Source organism: Octopus bimaculoides, chromosome 14 (assembly GCF_046866305.1).
Source record: "Octopus bimaculoides isolate indiv1 chromosome 14, ASM4686630v1, whole genome shotgun sequence".
Lineage (NCBI taxonomy): Eukaryota > Metazoa > Mollusca > Cephalopoda > Octopoda > Octopodidae > Octopus > Octopus bimaculoides.
The window spans coordinates 1,650,444-1,674,308 of NC_142941.1; the positions used below are offsets into that span (position 1 = coordinate 1,650,444).

At 38.7% G+C, this 23,865-nt stretch overlaps 1 protein-coding gene across 8 annotated transcripts in view; it reads right to left on the bottom strand.

Annotated features, from left to right (window-relative positions):
- Nucleotides 1–26: 26 nt before the first annotated feature.
- Nucleotides 27–23,865, bottom strand: part of LOC106873245 (protocadherin beta-16) — a 128,232-nt gene continuing 104,393 nt past the window's right edge. For 3 of the 8 annotated variants that reach the window (XM_014920528.3, XM_014920529.3, XM_014920527.3), the window contains exons 2-4: nt 18,255–20,704; nt 3,191–3,269; nt 27–1,152 (exon numbers count right to left, since the gene is read on the bottom strand). In XM_014920528.3, the coding sequence (XP_014776014.1) occupies nt 1,088–1,152; nt 3,191–3,269; nt 18,255–20,672 (2,562 nt within the window). In that variant the 5' untranslated portion in view covers nt 20,673–20,704 and the 3' untranslated portion in view covers nt 27–1,087. Of the gene's footprint in view, nt 1,153–3,190; nt 3,270–18,254; nt 20,705–23,865 lie in introns of those variants that run through there. The other 5 variants (XM_052972927.2, XM_089362136.1, XM_089362135.1 and 2 more) reach the window with 2 other exon arrangements.

Consider the following 23,865-nt stretch of genomic DNA (forward strand, 5'->3'; position numbering starts at 1 on the left):
TATTATTATTATTATTATTATTATTATTATTGAAAATTAAAAAGAATTGTTGCTATTGTTAATCTTTCTATTTAGTCCCAGGTCAGCTCCAACATCAAACTGACCCACGGTGAAAAGCATTCCAAGCATGACCATCCCGTATTCTATTTATTTATATCTCTTGTTTTGGTGAGGGAGGATCTAGGACTACATCATCTAATGTGCACTCCTTTTTCTAGAGTGTGTGGAGTTTCATTTGAGGAAGACCTGGCTGTTATTTCTAGTGGATCAAACAATCACATAGAGCTGTCCTCATTGGCTTGGTGTTCATGGTGTTGATAATGATATTGATGCAATTATGCCAAAGTTCTTTATTAATAATATTATTATTATTATTGTTGTTGTTGTTATTAGCAGCATTTTAGCTGAGAGAAAAAAATATCTAATGATAATGTTGCTCTGACCAACATCATTGTCGTCGTCCTCCTCACCACCACCACCACCACCACAACCACCATCACTATCATCATCATTGTCTACATGTTTGATGCATGCGTGAACTTGAGGTTGTGAGTTGCTCAACAGTGCATGGCAAAGGTGGTGGTGGAGGTGGGGGTGGTATAGATAAAGTAGCCAGTGTCCCCTTCCCTGCTCATTCACAGCTGTAAGGGAATGCTGTGGGAGAAGGACGTACTCATCACCCAACAACATTATCACTCCGTTTTCTTCCTCTGTTTAGACGAACTTTCCTACTTTTTCGGACAAAACCTTTTGAATCCTTCGTCCTGTCTTTGTCCTTATATGTCTTTAATTGATATTAGCCCTTGTGGCCAATAAAACGAATTAATTATTATTATGATTATTATTATTATTACATCTAATAATTGTTTTGTCTGTTATAAGAATTCCATGTTATTAGTTGGTGCAAGGTGGGTATGGAGGGGGTGGGGATGGAAAGGGGGTAGAGGGGGCTGGGGGAGGGTGGAATGGTATTGTGCTCTCCTGTCATTTCAGTGTTCACAGTAGCAGCAGTTGTTTGTTTGTTTGCTGTTTGTTCATTTGTTCATTTGTTTGTTGTTGACTCTTGTCCTCATCTGCAGTTGTTTGGTCACAAGTTGCTGGTTGTGTATTTTGATGGAATCAAACTTATTTTTTGGGTGTTCGGGTGGGTAACTGGAAGAAGAGAGAAGAAAGCCAAGTGTTAATGCCATTCGGATTTAATAGCAATTACAACAACAACAACAACAACAGAAGCAACAACAACAACAGAAGCAACAACCACAACAACAACAACAACAACAACAGCAGCAATTCACCATGTGTGTTGTTCAATATTTATTCCAACACATGTAAGACCCTGGTGACAAGTGATTGTAGGGGGGGTCACCCACGTCTTGGTCAACCAACAGTCAATTACAAGCTGTGATTTCAACTCAAAGAGCAAAAATATTGGCTGACAAATGGCTTTATTTTTCATCTTTTACTTGTTTCAGTCATTGGACTGTAGCCATGCTGGGGCACTGCCCTGAAGAATTTCAGTCAGATGAACCAACCCAAGCACTTATTTTTCTTTTAAGCCTGGAATTTATCCTACCAGTTGCTTTTAGAAGCGTTTGAGACTTTGACCTCATTTGAAAGAAATTTTTTTTCTCCATAAATTCACTACAAAATACTAAACTTTAATTGGATTCGAATGTTTGCTTCTATGTTTTATATTCAGCTCTAAACAACTATTTCTATCCCACTTCGCCATTTTCAAAAAGAGGTAAAAATAAAGTAAAAAAATATTTTACAGAATACAGAGAGAGAGAGAGAGAGAGACAAAGAATGATGTGAACCAAGAATTATTGGAAAAAAAAACAAAAAACAAAATAGGATATTGCTAATAACAAAATGTCACACCTTGATCTGAATCTGGGACAAAAAAATCAAGACATTCATCCTTATTTCTGACTAAACAGTATGTGACCATTGGACGCTTATAGAACCTAGCTACAATGTAGATTATTACTGCATGGCAATAGATATTAGCTTTCTTTTTCAGTGAGGAGACTTAGCTTTGTGCTTAACTAATGTTACTCTACTTCTCATCATCAAATGAGACCCACTAGTATATCTAGACTGTGTGCTGCCAGGGGCAGCCCTTCAATTTGCCGCTCCACAAAAAATACAATTTGCTGCTCCCACAAAAAATATATATTGCCTACAGCAGACCCAAAAGTGGTGTTGCCCCCCATACATACAATGAAGATAATAACCAAATCATTTGAAATGCGTTCATCATTCTAGCAGACAGTGCCATGAAATGACTGTTGCTGTTTTGACATTTATTAGCCAAAGTGAAGATCTTCTCCATAGCAAGTTGCAGTGAAAATGGTTTTTATTACTGGTCAAATGTGTTCCAAGTATATTTGAACAGATCTAAATGTATATCTTTTATCTTTTATCTTTTCACTTGTTTCAGTCATTAAACTGTGGCCATGCTGGGGCATGATGTGGAAGAATGAATCAATCCTGGAACTTATTTTTGTTAAAACCCAGTACTTATTTTGTCAATCTCTTTTGTTGAACCACTAAGTTACAGGGATGTAACCGGTTGTCATGTAGTGGTGGTGGTGGGGGACGACAAGCACAGACACAAACACACACATATGTATATGACAGGCTTCCTATAGTTTCTGTCGACAAAATCTACTCACAAACTTTGGTTGGCCCGGGGCTATAGTAGAAGATACTTGTCTAAGGTGCCACACAGTGGGACTGAACCTGAAACCATGTGGTAGGTCTATATATATTTATGTTTAGTACAATCTTCCTTTTTAACAATAATGTCAATCCCTTATATTGGAACAACAGCACAGGCTTTTCTGTGAGGTCCCTGTTAATGGAAAAGGACTCCAGGGCTTGGCAGGTTCTTACATTATACATTTGAGGAAGATGGAAGACAAAATCAAAACTACCAGGGTTTGAACTCAAAACCTCACAATACAAGGTGTAAATGCTACAAGGAGTGATCCCCAGTGCTGGACTGGCTTTTCTCATGCAGATGATGATGATGTTAATAATAATAATGAGAATGATATGTTTTTAAGATGGCAGAGGTGTGTCACAAGACAAAACCAGAGGAGCAACGATGAGGGTGGAAAATGCTCTGGTTGATGGTTTCATCGAACTTGTGTTGAATGGCAGAAAAATTATGCAAATTACTTACTAATGTCACGTGTTTTACTACTAGTCTCACATCGCTGCAGTTGTGGGTGGAGGGGAAACATCAAGGGCTCAGCTGCTCGCTTAAAATACAAAAAAAAAAAAAACGAAAAGAACCCAGCCAAACAGGTGATTAGGGTAACATCCTCATATAATTAGAGACAAATTTTGGTTTATGTTAATTAAAAACAAATCTAGTTTTATGTTAATTGGAAACAACACTTAGTTTATGAGAGCAAATCCTAGTTTATTATGTTAAAGCTAAATCTGAGTTTATAGTCAATTAATGTCAAATCGATGCTTAAGATTAATCAAACACCTAATTAAAAGTTGTCTCAGTTCTAATTATTGTTTATTTTTTGTTTCAGTCATTGAACTGAGGCCATGCTGGGGCACAACTTTGAAGTGTTTAGTTGAACAAATTCAGCCCCAGGGCTTATTTTTAAGTGTTGTACTTATTCTATCGGTCTCTTTTGTGAAACTGCTAAGTTACAGGGATGTAAACAAACCAGCACCAGTTGTCAAGCTGTGGTGGGGGACAAACACCAACACAAATTGTCTCCAATTAATTTTAGTTAAAGTTATAATATGATGTAGTAAGGAATAATGAAATCCTCTCGTTAGGGTTTTCAATTACATCTTCTTTGCAGATTTTAAGTCTAGCAACTTCCTGCTGTGGAGTCATAGCAACGAGAAGGTGTCAAGATGAGCAAACAGTCGGCTAGAAATAGCAACTAAATCTCACACAAATCACTCTCTACCGTCTTGAAATAGAAAGACAGATTGGACAATGTAGCGGTGAATAGATATATATGTATATATATATATAAAGATAGGAGTGTCATGGTTGGAAAGGCTTTGATCAAAGGCTTTTCTCAAAGTGGAACTGAGTTGTGGCTGAACAGTGAAAGGTTTGCATACAAAACTCACAAGGCCTAATTCTAAAACAGAATCTATGACAATGATGATGATGATGATGATGATGAGCTTGATGAGGTGGTTGTCATGGTGGTGATGATGAAGATGATGATGGTGATGACAACAACGACAGTGATGATGATGGTGATGAAGGTGATGACAACAGTGGTGGTGGTGGTGGTGGTGATGACAGAGGTGGTGGTGGTGGTGCTGGTGACTCCACTGATGTTATTAAGTTCCATTAACCTTGGTAAAGCTGTTCCTGATGAGATTAGGGTAGGAATTTGGAGAATTAAATATCAAGGAATCAGCTACAGAATCTGCAATACACACACACAAGCTGAAGCATACACACACACAGAAATATACATGTACACACATATACTTATGTGTGCATACATACACACAATACACACACATATGTACATATCTATATTTGTACATGCATTGCATACCACCAATACATACATATATATATATATTTTGTAGTTATGTATATATACATATATGCGTATCTATCTATCTCCCTATTTCTATATATATTCTGACAGACATGTATCTATCTTTCTATTCACATATATGTATATATATGCATATATATATATGTGTGTATATATACATATATTTATTCATGCATATATAGTTCATATATGTGTGTGTATCTATGTGTGTGCGTATATATATATATATATATATATACACACATACATACACACACAAATGTTTATAGCTATGTTTGCATACATCTGAGGGTGCAAGATGAAGGGGTGGTTTGAGGGTTATTTGGTATTAATTTCTATGATGGGTAGCTACCCTGTCGAGGTGTCCCCTTATTGGTTCACAGAATCGGTGTTTGTTGAAGAATGTAGAAGAATTTATAGATTTATTGGAAATATTAAGAGAAATCAATAAACAACCAGCTGTGAACGCCCACTCCCCCCACACATACACTACAAGCTACCAGCTGTAAGATACACATGCCAATGTGTACTTTATAGAAACTACCACCACCACTATCTCAACCATCACCTATACACTACAGAGATCTCATCACCACAGGCATTTCCGCCACCGCCGCCACTACTACCACTGCCACCACCATTATACCATCACCTATACACTACAGATATCTCATCACCCACACACATTTCTGCCACCACCACAACCATCACCACTATCTCTACTATCACCTCTATACTACAGAAGGCTTAGTGGTTAGGGCATTTGGTTCATGATCATAAGGTCGTGAGTTCAATTCCCAGCGATGTGTTGTGTCCTTGAGCAAGACACTTTATTGCTCCATTCCACTCAGCTGGCAACAATGAGTAATACCTGCATTTCAAAGGGCCAGCCTTGTCGCACTCTGTGTCACGTTGAATCTCCCTAAGAACTACGCTAAGAGTACACGTGTCTGTGGAGTACTCAGCCACTTGCACATAAATTTCATGAGCAAGCTGTTCCGTTGATCATATCAGCTGGGACCCTCGTCGTCGTAGCAACCGATGGAGTGTTCCTACTACCTAGCATTACAGACATCACCACAAGCGTTTCCACCACCACCACTTCTACCACTGCCACTACTACTACCAGCATCGTACAAATGCAGCCCTGCTACCACCACCCAAGCTACAGCACTGCCATCAACCCCACCACTGCAGCGACACCAGTGACACTGCAATACACTACAAAATTTCTACATCACCACCAGCACCACTTCTGGTATTACTACCTATACAGTTCCCGGTGTGGTGGAGGTAGTTGTCGGTTAGCAGCACCACAGGTGGTTGGTAGGTGAGGCAGGTTTGTGTTTGGAGGGGGGGTGTAGTTGTCTATGGAGGAAGAAGGGGTGAATGTGTGGGGGTGTATGAGTGTATATATATATATGTGTATATGGCATGCTGTGTGAGTGTGTGTGTGTGTGTGTGTGTGTGGCTGAGTGCAGGCAACTGTGTGCTTGGTGATGGAGATCTGTAGGTGTGATGAGAGCCAGGGTGGGGATCCAGTTCGGAGGTGGTGTGGATATATATATATATATATATGCATGATGGAAATCCATCTGTAGCTGAGTGTGCGCTTGCATTTCTATGTGTGGTATGATGGAGGCAGTGGAGGTAGTGTGTAGTAGTGGTGGCAGTGGTCATGGTGGTGGCGGTAGCAGTGGTTGTGTTGATGGTGATGGTGGAGGCGTTTGCTGAAGAAAGAAACCAGCATCAAAAAGCTGCCTAATGAGCTGGTACGGAAGAAGATGTCTAAATTTGTAGCAAATTATGTACAATGTTGCCGCTAATGACTGGTGTAGCATAATTACAGTGAGGCTACATCACATGACCTGCACATAGACCAATAATTATAGTCATGCTGTGTCATGTGACCTACACATAGAGCAGCCAATGGGAGAACATCTATGGGAAGGAGAGAATTTCAGATCAGCTGTGTCAGACTAACAACAGAAATGTTGTCGGTCCGCTTGTGTTGAGGTCTCGGGTTCAATCGTCCCAAGTAGCACACACAGCCAAGAGTTTTTGTGTCCTAGTGAAGGGTTGGATCAAAGTCATGTAAGTAAATTTGGGGTGAAATAGAGACTGTACTGAAGCCTATCATAGTTCAGCTAACAACATTTTGTGCAGAGTTGCACTGTAACCAGCATATATGATGATGATGATGATAATAATAATAATAATAATAATAATAATAATAATAATAATAATAAATAACCTGACACATGACTTCTGATCTTAATCGATTGGAAGTGTTATCATGTACATGCTTTGTCTTTGTATAAAAAGATGGGTTACAGCAAACATTCTGCTCAATACGACAGGTTTGCTTGTCAATTGTTTGACCTTAGCCAGCTGAGCATGTCCCTTGGTGGCTGACGATATGTGCATCTCTGATCATGAGCAGAAGTAGTGGGGGGAGCATCATAGCCATGTGTTGAGAAGAATTCTTTGGAGTTTGGATAATTCATCTTGGACACAAGGGTGTTTCATTCATCATCCTTAAACAACCCTTCTTTGGGAATCTTTTGAGCGGGATGCGCTACTTGACCTGAAGAAAATTGTAACTGGGCCCCACCTGCAAGGTCATGCACTGTTTATCTTGATATGAGATCACCATGTGACGCACATGTGGTTGTGATGCATGTACCTGGTGTACCCTTATCAGATGGGTAGATTGGGCTTTGTATACTTTAACCCAGTGTCACTTTGATGGCATGCACTGCTCTCTCAATAATAATAATAATAATAATAACTAGGTTTCAAATTTTGGCACAAAGCCAGCAAGTTTGGGAGAGGGGTAAGTCAATTACATTGGCCCCCAGTGTTCAAATGATACTTATTTTATTGACCCCTTTAAAGGATGAAAGGCAAATTTGATCTCAGGATGTAAAGATGAACGAATTGCTGTTAAGCATTTTGTCCAGCATGCAAATGATTCTGTCAGCTTAATATTACTACCACTACTACTAATAAGAATAATGATGATGAAATTTAGTAGGGTAGGTGAGGTGGGTGGGTAAGTTGACCAAATTGATCCAAGGACTTGGTCGCTATTACATTTCATTGCACCCCACCCCACCCCCACCAGAGTAAGGAAAGGAAAATTTGGTGGTGGTGGTGATGATGATGGTGATGACAACAGTGATGATGACGATGGTGATTATGATGATAATGATCATCATTGTGATGATGATGGTGGGGGTGGTAGTGTCGGTGTGGTTGGCTTTAATAGCTGCTCCCCAAATTAATAAGTTTTATTGCAACAATCAGCAATATAATCAATATTATAGAATTTCAAAAATATCAAAGGAAATCAAATACAACTGATCAAGCCTTACCTCCGTCTGTCTTTATCCATTTGTGTGTGGCTGTGTAAGTATAATATAGCCTCATCATATATATATATATATATATATATATATATATATATATATATATATATATATACATATACATACATACATATATATATATATATTGGGTTGGCAACTCAGTTCCCGCCGTTTCTTTTAAATTTTGGAATCTATTTTTTTTGAGAATACTATTTTTGAATCATTTTGGAATCTATTTTGTTTTCTTTCTAGTTAATTTTAGCTAATTTTTGTTTATTTTCAGATCATTAAAATGGAACGTCAAGTTAAGAAAAACGAGCATTTTCGACACCTCCTTCTTTTTGCTTTTAGTCAAGGTTCTAAGGCCGCAAAAGCTGCTTGCGACATTTGTGCTGTGTATGGAGAGGGTGCCATAGCTGAAAGAACCACTCGTGATTGGTATGCCAAGTTCAAAAATGGAAATTTTAACCTCAAAGACGCACCTCGGTCTGGCCATCCAGCTAAGTACGATGAAGAGCGATTAAACCATTAGAAGGAGCAGTCAAACCCACTAGAAGGAGCAGTCAAACTCCAAACAGTGTACATTTATTAACAATGATATAATGACTTTTTGGCTAATTTCTGGAAGAAAATCAGCATTTTTTGTATTAACATTTTAAATTTACAACAGTAGAAATTCCACCCCAAAGAGTTTGGTCATTATTGTGATGAAGGCCTAGCCGTTTTCGAACATATGAATAACTATAAAATGGATACTCTTTATGAAGGAGTTTATTGATATTTTTCAAAGTGTTATGTTTAAAGATCACAGTGGATACATATCTAAACAGAGTTAATGTCTTAGATATAAGTCTAGCTTTAACTACTGACATAATATTCTTACAGGAAACCTATCAAGAAATTATTGTTTACTAATATAAATTCCAACAGTTTATTAACAATCTAAAAATATTAGTAACATCTAGCAAATCCATTGATTAAATATCATTCATTTTTCTTATTATTGCAATGACACATTAAAGACAACGACTTCAAAACAAAATACAGTATTTCCAAAACAATATAAAAATTTGCCAATGCAAAGTGGCAATCCTGATTAGTCAAATAGGAATCAAAGGGGTCAGTTTATGGTTGAGAACCACTGGTTAAGGATATTTGTATTTGCAAAACTATTCTCCCCCAAAACAGTTCTGTCCTCTACGACAACTGTTGCGATAACTATTGCAAGGAAAAACCTTTGATCCCAGGGCTATTCAACCAGGACTGACCTGAGGCTCACCCACCACCACCACCAACATCATTACCATCACTGCCACCACCACCACCACCACCATTACACACCCCTATATGACACTATCACCCCACCCCCACCCTCAGGTGCTTGAAATGGCAATGGTAGCAAGAAACAGCGAATTTTATCAGTTTTGAAATCAATAAGTGTCGCTGGCACTGTAGAATAATGGTATGATGGTGGGGGGGGGGGAGTGGTGGTGGTGGTGGTTCAGAGAGGGAATTATAGTTCTGGTACTAGTAGAAATGGTGGTGGCATTGTAGTGGTGGTGTTGACAGAGAGAGGATGCCACAACAGTGGGTGCAGTACTGGCAAAAGTAGAAGTGGTGTTTGTGACAGTATACGGTTTAGCGGTATAGGTAGTGTTATGTGGTGTTGGTAGTGGTGTATATAGAAGTAGCATAGGCTACAGTTGTAGAGAGTGTTGTAGTGGAGATAGAATTACTGGCGCAATGGTGGAATAGTAAATCAAGATGAGATTGTGGTATAGGTGGTAGTAGGGAGGTGATGGTTGGAGACGGCGATGGTATGGAAACGGTATCATAGTGGTGGTAATGTTAGCGGGAGTGGTAAGGTGGTGAGACGGAGGAACTGCTAGCACGCTGGGCAAACGGTTCAACAGCATTTTGTCTGTCACTGAGTTTTGAGTTCAAATTCCACCTGGGTTCACTTTGCTTTTCATCTTTTCAGGGTTGATAAAATAAATACCAGTTGTGCACTGGGGTCGATGTAATCGACTCACCCACCCTCTTGTTGAAATTGATGGCCTTGCACCAAAACTGGAAACCAATGGCAGTTGTAGTGGTATGGGATGTAGTAGTAGCAGTAGGTAATGGTAGTAGTGGTGGTGGTGGTAGTTGTAGTCTGAAGGTATCAGAAACATAGGAAACGGTATGTACCTAGGTACAACAGCAACAATGCTGAGGTTGATTTAGTACAGAGGGTGGCGGTGGGTGGGGTTGGGGTTATTGAATGTATGTGGAAGGGGTGGTGGAGGAACTTCTGTGGTTCCTGTGATTTTGATTATATGGTTGTTAGTAGCAGCAGCAGCAGCAGTAGTAGTAGCTGTTGTTGTTGTTGTTGTTGTTGCTGTTGCTATTGTCATTCATGTTTTTGTTTTGTTTTTTTTTCTGTTGAGGTTCTTCTCTTGTTTTGATCTTCCTTCTCTTGTTGTTGTTGTTGTTGTTACCTTTTGCTTCTCTTTTTTCTTCTCTTCTTCTTGTTGTTCTTGTTACCTTTTGCTAGTTTCAATGTGGTTCTTCCTTTTTCATTACTGATTGTTCTTTTAATGATAGAGCTGGTGTGTGTGTGTGTGTGTGTCTGTGTGTCTGTGTGTGAGGGCGTATCTGTGCTTGTGTGTGTGTATGTGCATCTATGTTTCTGTGTGTGCTTGTGTGTATCTATGCTTGTTTGTGTAAGTGTGAGGGTGTATCTGTTTGTGTGTGTGTATGTATGTGCATGTGTGTGTATATGTGTGGGTGTGGGTGTATCCATGTTTATGTTCATGTGTGTATATGCGTGCATGTGTGAGGATGTGGGTGTATCTATGTTTGTAGGTGTATATGTGCATGTGCATGTGTTTGTGTGTATTTGTGTATATCAGGGTTTGGGGTGAGGGAGAGGAGAGAAAAGAGGAAAATACTGAGGGATGTGGGTGAGTGTATGGTATGTTTGTGTGTGCATGCGTGTGTGTGTGTGTATGTTATACAGAGAAAGAGAGGGAGGGAGGGAGAGAGAGAGAGAGAGAGAGAGAGAGAGAGAGAAAGCAAGGGTGTACCAAAGAGATATAGAGAGAGGAAGATATAAGGAGAGAGAGAGAGACCAGTAATATAATTTTCCTATCTTTACAACATCAACATGGAGAAAGTTGGAAAATATTTAGATTCACATTTATGTATTACTATATATAAATATATACACACCCACACAAATTGATAGATACATACACGTATATATACACATTTATATATGTATGTGGATGTATATGTATGTGGATATATACATATAAAAATATATATATATATATATATATATATATATACACATATACATATATACATGCATATATACATAAAGGTACATATACATATCATACACATGTATATATGCATAAAACATGATTATCATATATGTGAATAGTGTATGTATATATATATATGCATATATGTAAATATATATATATATGTGTGTATATATATAAATATATATATATAAAACTATATTTATCTATCAACCTCTCCACCCTCTATCCCTTTCTCATACATGCATACATACAAACATACATACATGTGTGCATACATACGCATATATGTAAGTATAAGCATGCATGTCTGTATGTGTGTGTGTGTGTGTGTGTATATATATATATATATATATATATATATATTCTATGAGAAATGGATAAATACATAACCAGATAGATAGATAGATGATTAGATAGAATGATAGATAGACAGATAAACCAATAAAAAGGTAGATAGGTAAATAACCCTTCTCCACAGCACATATTTTTATCTGTTGCTTTCTGGTTCAGTGTGTGATTTAGAAAAATGAAAAGGTAGAATGGCAGAGTTTGGGTGAAAGGATGGGATAGGGAAGATAATAAGGGTAATTGTGGGATAGGGGTAGTGGTGGTGGTGGTGGTGGTGGTGGTGGCGGTGGTAGTCGTCACTGTCGTGGTTGTGGTGGCAGTGTTTGTAGTGTGGTTGTTGTTGATGATGTAGTGGTGGTGGTGGTGGTGGTGGTAGGGGTGACATTCTCTAACAACACAGTATTAAATGGAATTATCTTCTTGAGCGAGTTTCTCATTTTTTAAACTCCTTTCTCTGTAATCACATTTCTCCAGTGTGTGTGTGTGTGTGTGTGTGCATGTATGTGTGTCTATATGTACGTCAGTATGTATATGTGCATATTACTGTGTCCCAGTGAGCATGTGTGTGTTTATATGAATGTGCATGTGTGTGTACGTGTGTGTGTGGGGGGGGGCGGTAATTTTATTTGATGTGAAGGGAAAGGAAAACAGGAAGTGAGTGTGAAAGGCAAAGAGAGTTAGAGAGTGAGAGACAGAGAGGTAAAAAAGAGGGAGAGAGAATTAGAATGAGAGAGGGAGAGAAATAGAAAGAGAGAGGAAGAGGGAGAAATAGAAAGAGAGAGAGGAAGAGTGAGAAGGAGAGAGAGGGGAGTTTGTATTGATCTTAAATGATTTGTGACGTCAAAGAGTGACATAGTAGTGTAGTAGTAGAGGCTGTAGTAGTTGTTACAAAGGTGGTGGTAGTAGTGGTGATGTCCTTCCTTTTTGAAGACAGTAGTATGTCATTTGAGAGAAATGTGGCTGCTTTTTCTAGCAGGGTGACTGTCCATGTAAAAGGTTACTCGGCTAGTTGACTCCCATATATGTTCTTTGTGTGTGATTGCTAGATAGATACACATAAGTATAGGGACAGATAAATATACACACACACACACACGTATAGATACATACACTTATATATACATGTATATATGTATTTACATATAGGTATATATTCACATATATACATACACATACATATATGTATGCACACATACACACATATGTAGGCCTGTATATATATATATATATATATATAAGTGTATACATACTTATATATATACATTTGAAATATATAATACTGTACCAAGAACTTCCTTTTTATTATTCTACTATATATATATATATATATATATATATATATATATATATATATATATATATATACATATTTATACCTATATATATATATATATATATATATACATATTTATATACATATTTATACCTATATATATATATATATATATATATATATATATATATATATATATATATATATATATATATATACATATTTATATACATATTTATACCTATATATATATATATATATATATATATATATATATATATACATATTTATACCTATATATATATCATCATCATCATCATCATCGTTTAACGTCCGCTTTCCATGCTAGCATGGGTTGGACGATTTGACTGAGGACTGGTGAAACCGGATGGCAACACCAGGCTCCAGTCTGATTTGGCAGAGTTTCTACAGCTGGATGCCCTTCCTAACGCCAACCACTCAGAGAGTGTAGTGGGTGCTTTTACGTGTCACCCGCACGAAAACGGCCACGCTCGAAATGGTGTCTTTTATGTGCCACCCGCACAAGCCAGTCCAGGGGCACTGGCAACGATCTCGCTCGAAAATCCTACAGGAGCCAGTCAGGCGGTACTGGCAACGGCCACGCTCAAAATGGTGCATCTCATGTGCCACCCACACAAGAACCAGTCCAGGGGCACTGGCAACGATCTTACTTGGCTTGCCGGGTCTTCTCACGCACAGCCCATTTCCAAAGGTCTCGGTCCGTAGTCATCGCCTCGGTGAGGCCCAATGTACGAAGGTCTTGCCTCACCACCTCAGCCCAGGTCTTCCTGGGCCTACCTCTTCTACGGGTTCCCTCAACTGTTAGGGTGTGGCACTTTTTCACGCAGCTATCCTCCTCCATTCTCACCACATGTCCATACCAGCGCAATCGTCTCTCTTGCACGCCACAACTGATGCTTCTAATGTTCAGCTTTTCTCTCAAGATACTTACACTCTGACGGGTATTCACATTGACATTACACACCCAACGGAGCATACTGGCTTCATTCCTTGCGAGCTTACGTATGTCCTCAGCAGTTACAGCCCATGTTTCACTGCCATGTAGCATGGTTGTTCGTACGCATGCGTCATACAGTCTGCCTTTTACTCTGAGTGAGAGTCCCTTTGTCGCCAGCAGGGGTAAGAGCTCTCTAAACTTTGCCCAGGCTATTCTTATTCTAGCAGCTACACTTTCAGCGCACCCACCCCCACTACTAACTTGGTCGCCCAGATAGCGGAAGCTATCGACTACCTCTAGTTTTTCACCCTGGAATGAGATAGAAGTTGTTTCCTGTTTGTTTGCAGTCTTTATTGCACCTGAACATCTGCCACAAACAAAAACTAACTTGCTAGTTAACCTGCCTTTGATGTTGCTGCACCTCTTATGTGTCCATAGCTTGCACCGGGTACATCTTATAGAGTTACTACCTACTCCTTTTCTACATACTGAGCAGGGCCATCTACCTGAAGGGGTTTGTGTTTTATCTACCTTCCTACTTATTAGGATTTTGGTTTTAGCTAGGTTGACTCTAAGGCCCTTCAATTCTAGACCTTGCTTCCACACCTGAAACTTCTCCTCTAGTTCTGATAGTGACTCCGCAATTAGGGCAAGGTCATCAGCATAGAGGAGCTCCCAGGGGCAACCTGTCTTGAACTCCTCTGTGATTGCCTGGAGGACTATGGTAAATAATAGGGGGCTGAGGACGGAACCTTGGTGGACCCCTACCCGGAATTCATTGCTGTACTCATTTCCAACCCTCACCTTACTGGCAGCATCTCTGTACATGGCTCGCACAGCTCTCACTAACCATTCTTCTATCCCAAGTTTCCTCATTGACCACCAGATAAGGGATCGGGGGACCCTGTCAAAGGCTTTCTCCATGTCAACGAAAGCCAGGTACAGAGGTTTATCCTTAGCTAGGTATTTCTCCTGCAAATACCAATATACATGTACGTGTATATATATATATATATATATATATATATATATATATGTATATATGCCTATATAGGCATATATGAACATACACACACACACACACATGTATATATACCTATATATATAATTCTCCCCTCATTCTGACTTTCCCCTCTGTCCTTTCCCGTCTCCAGTTGTACAGAACATTTTCAATTTCCTTTGCGTCACTCTGCCTTTTGGCTCCATGGCATTTTTTATTGTTTATTTTTGGGTTGTACATGTGTATTTTATTCTGTTGTGTTTGTTTTCGTCATTGTCCTGTACATTCGTTAGCAATTCCCAGTGGTTTATCGCCACTGGCACCACCAAAAGTGAACAATATCAACATTAAAGGCGTGAATTTGTAAGAATCTTTTGGACGTTGACTGATGAGGAAATAGTTACAAATTTTCTGTCTGTTATACATATATATATATATATATATACACACACGCACACACACACATACATGAGGAGGTACCTAAAAGTAACTGGAAATGTTCTTTGTGGGACAAGCTCATGGTAGTTCAGGCTTCTGCCACTAGGAGCCACTTGATGCAACCCTCAGGCATCAGTCTTCTGAACTGTTACATAGTGCATCTTTGTTTTGCACTGCTTCCCCCTTGTTCATTGTGTTTTGCTGAAATGAAGGAACAACATGCTTTTGTGAAATTCTGTTTTTTTGCTGGGTAAACAGTGGCTGAAACAGTTGTCATGCTTCAGACAGCTTACAAAGATGCTGCCATGAGCAAAACACAAGTTTACGAGTGGTTTTCATTGCTTTAGGAATGGTCACTTGTTGCTTGAAGACCAACGTTGTTCAGGGTGACTGTCGAGCGTTTGAACGAATGAAAACATCATGACTGATCTTGAAGGACCGTCACTGTACAATTGACGAATTTGTTGATATGACTGGTTTGTCCTGGAGCTCCCACCAACGAATTTTGAGCAAGGAATTGCAAATGAAAAGAGTTGCAGCAAAATTTGTGCCTCACTTGCTGATGGAAGATCAAAAGCAGTTCCAACTGAATGCATGCCATGAACTGAAAGAACAGCTGGAAGTTGATCTGGACCATTTTTCAAAGGTCATCACTGATGATGATGAAAGCAGGTGCAAAAAGAATTTACAGATGTGGAAGAACCGAAGAAGAAAACGACGGAGGCATTAAAAGAGTTCCAGGACTGCTTCGAAGAATGGTCAACACACCTGGACCGATGCATTGCTTCAAGTGGAGAATACTTTGAAGATGATAAAAGTGTAAACAGGTAAAACTAAGCGAATAAAATAATATTGCAAAATTCCGGCTTCTTTTGAGTACCCCCTCATACATACATAAATATATATTGAGAGACGGATAAATATGTCTCTACAATGGATCGTGTAGAAGGTGATGTACTGAATGGCTCCACAAAGATATTCTCACTGTGTGCATGTATGTGCATGCGTGTTTGCATGTGTGTGTGCATCCATGTGTGCATGTGTTTGTACATGCGGGTATGCATGCAAGCAAACCCACCAAACTTTCGTGGTGAGAAGGTGGGGTTGTTGGGCACCCTGTAGGATAAAAAAGAGCAAAGAACCCAAGCCAGTCAATGGCCATCCTGCATTGTGTAAACAATGAAAAAGGGATGATTACCCTATATGTGGAAAGAAGAACAGAATGACAGGACATTACAAAGGTTAGAGGGGGGGGGGGACTCTGGAATATCATTCGAATGGAGGTCTTGCAAGCCACATTTTGGTATTCAGCAATTGAAAGGATGAATCGTGTGGTTGAATGAAGCACCAGAGTTGGATGTGAAAGTCAGTTGTTCCATGAATCACAACTTGTTGAGCAGCATCAAAGGATGATGACGGGGTCTTTGCTGAACCTTCATTTGTTAGAGAGACAACCGATCCCAACATTTAACTACACCTTACATACAAGGTATATTGTATAGTGCCATTCTATACAATACTGTTATATTATGCCATCGCATCATTTAAGCCACTCCAATACCACTTGGGTATTACACTGTCTAAACCACTGCATCTTCATCTCAGCTCCGTTGACAGGAGTGCAATGTCAGAGGTGAGTGACAGTAACTTGTTGTTGAAGAGTTGCAGAAGAAGTGTGTCATCTTGTAGCAGACCACAATCACTAGTGTTATCCTGCACATCACTGTTTTATGTTGGTTGCTGTTGCAGCAACATGCAACATGCAATACATGCACTGATATATGGTGTGACGAGTGCACATTCAGGCTGCAACACATTGCAATGCCTGTCAGCTGACACATTTACAACACACAGAACACCAAATGTAAGTGTGCAACAATGCTTCATGCTGTGCAGTAATGCATGTTTGCATAATAATCCACAGCAGCAACTGTAAGAGTGCAGCTAAATTGCAGTATTAGCTAGCACAACACGTGACAGTGGCATGTTTAAATGTGTGTGTCCATGGCTGTGTTTGTGCGTGTGTGCATGTGTGTGTGTTGTATATAATTTTGTGACATAATCTATTTTTTATATATAAGTTAGTCCACAGAGGCTCCCCCATGTGCCTCAGTGAAGGAAAGGAGAAAGTTATCCTGAAACAGAGAGGGCCCTGAGCGTTTGTAAAAGAAGGGACACAGTTAAAGGCGCACAAGGTCCATGTGTTGGTATTAATATGTGAGATTGAGTCATTTTACTGAGTCACTTTACAATGTGACACCCTCCTGTGTGCAGCTTCACACACACACATTTCTCTTTATCTGTCTGTTTGTCTGCCTACCTGTCTATCTATCTATATAACACAGTATCTATTTGTCTATCTATCTGTTTGTCTATCTCTCTGGCTGTCCTCTCTCTCTCTACACACACACCCACATTTGCTGTGTTTTCCATGTGTTGTTCAGAATGGTCATTTTTGTAGCAGCAGCACAATTATTGTACCCTCCCCCCTACCCGCCACCACTACCACCACCTCTTCAACAACATGAGTTGTCCTCTACACTGAAATATACTCCTGTATTACAGAGAGAAATCTTCCAACCAATTTCATCCTACTTCTTTCCTTTATTCCTATGCTACTTCTCTTCATAACATCACTGCAACCTTTCTTCGTCTTCATTTCTCAGTATCTATTTTTAGATTTGACAAATTATGACCAGATTCTATCATGACACTCCAAGAACACAACAACCAGAATATTTACCATCCTTTGTCGGTTTCTGGTGTTGATCTAGCACCACCCGTATATATATAGCCCTGGTGTTATGGTTACATGCAGTTGCTTGAGTGATAGTTTCTAAAGTCCAATAATTTTTCCTTCTCTGGCAATTATTCCACAGATATGAAATCAACAAGAGTGCAAGAAAATGTTTTGCAAATTTCAAACTTGTGCTCAACCTTCAAATAAGCCAAACGTTTATACTTACCAACAGCACAGATGCAGGCCTCCTTTCAGACGTTGAAGTGGTCCACTCACTTTGGGACTCATACTGAGGATAAAATTCCCGACTTGATTCCATAAATTGAGTGTTTCTGTTCTTCATTTCGGAATGTCTTGATGCTGGGACTGGTTTTTTTGTCAGAGATATGAAATGACTTTTTTCTCTATTGGCTGGGATTGTGGTACTAATTTCAGTCGGTTCCAAGTGGCTTCGACCATTGTTACATCTGACAATACACAGGGTTATTGATACTACAATGGCCACAGAGGCGATTACAGCGGCCGTTACAATAACAATGACCCAGGTCAAGTTGATCATGTGGTCAGTCTGTAATGGAACAGTGTCCAGTGATGGAGATGTCTTGTTGCTAACGGTCAGTGTTAAAGACACCATGGTTGTCACTGAGAGAACAGGGGTCCCACTGTCTTTCACAACGAATTTCAAGTCATAGGTACCAGCATCATTTTGGTAAACTGTCCGAGCAAAAGACAGTGCCCCAGAATAGGGGTTTATTGCAAACAACTGTTTGTTGTTGCCTTTTACTATGTCATATTTAAGGAATGCATTTAAATGACTGTCCCTGTCTGAAGCCCTTAAAATAGTGATCTCTTTTTTACTTTGGGGATGATAGTGGACATTTAAACTGAAAGGGTCCGAACTAGGGAAGGTGAAATAAGGGGCATTATCATTCTCATCTAAAACCTCAACAATCACATTGGCTGTGTTATTTAATGAAGGATTCCCGTTGTCTTTGACAAATACTTGGAACTTATAAACATTCTGTTGTTCTCTATCCAGTGGTATAGTGGTTGAGATAAAACCATAATCAGTTATCTGGAATGGTATCACATGTTTGCTGGTACTCAGCAGAGAAAAAGTCAGTTGACCTCCAGCTCCCATATCAGGGTCAGTAGCATTTATAAAACCAATGGGAAAGTTTGTTTTCCCATTTTCATAAGTCAGGAATTTAAAAGATTCTTTTGTAAACTGTGGTTGGACATCGTTGACATCCATCACTTCAATGGAGAACTGTCTCTGAGTCTGTAAAGGAGGGGACCCTTTGTCTTCGCAAGAAATCGTTATGTCATACCTATCTTGTTTCTCTCTGTCAACAGATTTCCTCAATGTTACCTTATATTCATTTGAACCTAAATCTAAGAGAAGAAATTTTTCATGTTCTAAAGAACATTCCACCTCACCGTTCTGTCCAACATCATTGTCAATAACACTGACATAAGCTATGAAACTACCAACTTTGATTCCTTCAGAAATGGCTGCTGTGTTCTCTTTTATCTGAGTGACAAAGTTGACATCTATTTCTGGTGCCATGTTGTGTTGGTTAACAATATTTACCAGAACCATGGCTATAGAACTGAGAGGCGAGCTACCTTGATCTGTAGCTCGCACAAACAATTTATAAGCTTGCTTCCGTTCTAAAGAAATGTCTTTTTGGAGAAATATTTCTCCCGTGACTTGATTCAGTCGAAAATGAGATTTGACAGTCTCTGGAGTCTCTGAACTGAAATAATAAGAAACATGGCCATTTTCGCCAAAGTCTGAGTCTTTTGCTGACAAAATAACGAGTGGTTTGTTCCTTTGGTATGTATTTTGTATAGAAATATTATAAATATCATTAGAAAACACAGGTGCATTGTCATTAACGTCTGTCACAGCTATTTTCACATCTAAAGTACTTCGTTTAGGTGGATAACCTCCATCTTTGGCCACCACGCGAATATTATAGGAATCTTTCACTTCTCTGTCAAGTTTTCTCTCCAAAACAATTCCAAGTTCTGACCTGCCACTTATAGTTTTCCTAACAGACAACGTGAAAGGGCATGATGCCTTCTCAGAGCTGCGTTCTATCTGATAAGTAATTTTCGAATTGATCACACCAACATCCTTGTCTACAGCATTAGGAATGGATTTCCTCATGCCCTTTCCATCGCCTTCATCAAACTGAAGGCTGACCAGTTTTTTTGCAAACTCAGGTTTATGGTCATTTATGTCCACAATGACCACTTTCACCTTCAATATTTTCATGAAAGTTTCATCTTGATGGATGGCAATTTTGAAAATGCGGAAACACTCCATATTATATGTACATAGTTTCTCGGCATCCAATGTCTGTGCCGTGTACAGTTTACCTGCCTTCGTCACGTTGAACAGCTGGTGTTTGCCATTGCGACGTGGCTTTAATTGGTTAAATGTCACTAAGTTGTGATCTTGGAATGGTAAACTGTCTCTCAAGTGGGAGTCAGCAGCAATGTCCCCAAGGTAAGTGCCTGAGTATTTCTCCTCCTCCACATGATAGGTAAGGTCAATGCTGTGGCAGCCGGTCAGCCAGGAAAATAATATCACCGACTGTAGTGTCCACATAGACACCCGATTGATAACATTCATGGTTCAATCTCCACTCACAGCACCGACAGCTTCTGAAAAAAATCAAACAGAAAAAGAGATGAAGACACGATTTCACCTGACACTTCATTTACAAAACACACACACACACAAGTTATATCTTACAGGCTATGTCACATCTGTGATACATTACAGTTCAGGATGTAATCTTGGAGGCGTGTTACATTATATTTCATATAAAGGGCTATGAGCTTGACAAACATCAACAACAACGACAGCAATGACGATGTACCACTGCCACCACCACCATGCTATTTCCATCTCAAATTTGCTACATTTATATTTCTGTAGAATATGTCAATTATTTAACTGAATCTTTAGTCATGATTTGTGTGTAAGTTCCGAGGATCTCCCTTCGTCACTGCCACCATCCATTGTTACTCTCTAATCTCTCCATAAATCCTTTTCCATTCAAATCCCTTCCAACCCAATCCTTTCTCCTATACAATTAAACCGAGGCCTTTTAAAGCCCAGCCATAATGTAAGGGAGCTAATCCATGTTAACCAAAAAGTGTCAACGAAGGGAGAGAATCTGGTGTTAAATTGTTAGAACCGCCCTATACTCCCTAGGACTCCTCAATAATTAGACCCCTTAATATTGTATTTAATTAATTCATTTATCCAAATAATATTTAGATGTTGTACATAAATTTTATTTTCGAAGCAATTTCATTTAACAAGTCACCAGATATGAGGGAGTTTCTTGAATACTTTCTGTTGTGAAGAAAATAACCGATCACTGATGAGGTAGTAAATACCACCAAAACTAGTTGAGTGGATCTTCTGACTTACGACCACGTCATGGACAAATGAAATCTGGATTAACTCGTGCAAGTACATTTCATTGCCAGGCTGTGTGTTTTCCTGATGGCGGCCCAGCTTGGCATATGCCTTAGCCTACATACATACATACATACATACCTACAAATACACATATATGTATATATGTGTGAATATATGGATGTATATGGATGTGTAGATAGATAGATAGATAGATGGATGGATATGCTAGTGTTGCCCATTGAATGATGGTTATGCTTGGGAGTATATTTTTGTCACAATGAGCAATATCAAGAAATATGACAGACATACAATAATTGTAATCTTTTATAAAATTTTTTGGAGTTTATAGAAATCAATGAAATGAATTCTAATTTCCAACAAAAAAATATTTATTATCAAATAACAAAACTGAATTAAACAAACGTACAATGCCTTCCATTAATACACTCATTTAGTCTAATGTCTCTATTCTTCTTTCTTCCTTACTGTGTGTGTGTGTATGTGTGTTTGTGAGTGGGTTGGTGGAGATTAATGTTCCCTTACTCATTGTCTGCCCCCAAGCCTACTATGTGCACTCATTCTCTACCTCTTACTATATCTGTATTTCACTTTCTTTCTCCCTCCCTCACTCTCCATCACATCAAGTATGACTACAGAAATCTAGCAAGACGGAAAAAAAAAACAATCACACATACACACACACACACACACAAGCACACTACAATGATCTATCAATCTGCATAATTACACATATATACAGATATCTTCACATATACATACATACATACAAAGAAAGCTGACTTCTCTGACGGTACATACTCCTTGTTGTATGTATGTATGTATGTGTGTATGTATCTATTCAACTGTATGTGTATCTGTGTGTGTATGTGTGTATGCAGGTGCGTGTTCGCGCTGTGCATTTGAATGCATCTACGACAGGCGGTGTATTTGTTCGTGTGGGTTGGTGAATCTTTGTATGTGTGTGTGTCTACGTATGTGTGCGCGTATGTCCATACATGTGAATGTATACACGTGTGTATGTGTGTGCTGTACATCAACAGAGAACCTAACTATAATGTAAGGGAGGTAATCTACTACCCGTAACTTCACTCAAGGGAAGCAACCTAGTATTTCTAGCCTTTCCCACTTGAAATTTATTTAAATTCATGCAAACATTTTCCACGGTTCTTCATTAGTCTCACCCCCAAAACATTTCATCTTCTCAACTCTTAAATATAATCTCTTCATATATGCATTTAAGAAATTAATTAATACTTCACACTCATTAATAGTTTTATAATATTAATTTCACAATAGTTTATCATAATAAAATAACTGTCTTAGTGTTTATAGCTTAACAGGAAGATATGTATATGAAAATACTTCTACTACAATGCTGTAACTTATTGCTATAGTACTATAATAGTACTAGGGTACTATTATAGTGCTATGCTCTCTTCTAATAACGTGGCCGATGAGAAAATTGTTTTTACTCTTTGCCTGAATATTTTATAAAAATGCAAATTTGAGAAGACCAGTTTAGTTCTGTCCTGGCTTGTGTATAATGTAAATAGGGATATATTACTGACCTTCTTTATAATGGGCTAAGAAAGTGTGGGATTGATTCCTGATGAAGGAGAAATATATATTAAAAATAGTCAGGACAATTCAATTTCTTCCAATCTCTCCCTCTGTCTCCCCCCCTCTCTCTTCACACACACACAGATATAAAAACACATACACATCTATATATTTGGGTATATCTATGTATGTATATATGTATATTATTTACATTCAATGGATATTTGTCCTCATCTTGTTTGTTGTCAACACAACGTTTCAGCTGATATAACCTGCAGCCTTCATCAGGTGTCTTGGGGAAATTTCAAACTTGGATTCTCATTCCTAAGGTATTTTTCAATGTTATTATTATTATTCAGGTCACTGCCTGGAATCAAACTCGGAATCTTGGGGTTATCCTTCAAATGTAAATAATGTACATAATTCCTCATCTCTTAAATATAGAAATTTACATATAGATAGATCTATATATATATATATATATATATATATATATATATATACACACACACAGACGCACATAATCCAAGAGAGTTAGGGGTTGAGGATCCAACCCACTAAGGGATAGTATCTATCCAATATACTGCTGGGAGGGTACCCAATTATTGTTACCCTAGTGTTATACCAAGTGCAATAAGTGGGTGCGGGTAAAGGGGTATTTACCCTAAATTTATATAGCAATAAGAAAATGCAGGAGAATATGAGGTACTCATCAACTTGCAGACACTGTACTCTGTTGATTAATCTGTTTATTTTATAACCAAAATGACAATAAAGACAATATACAGACACTTATGTCATACCATGTCAT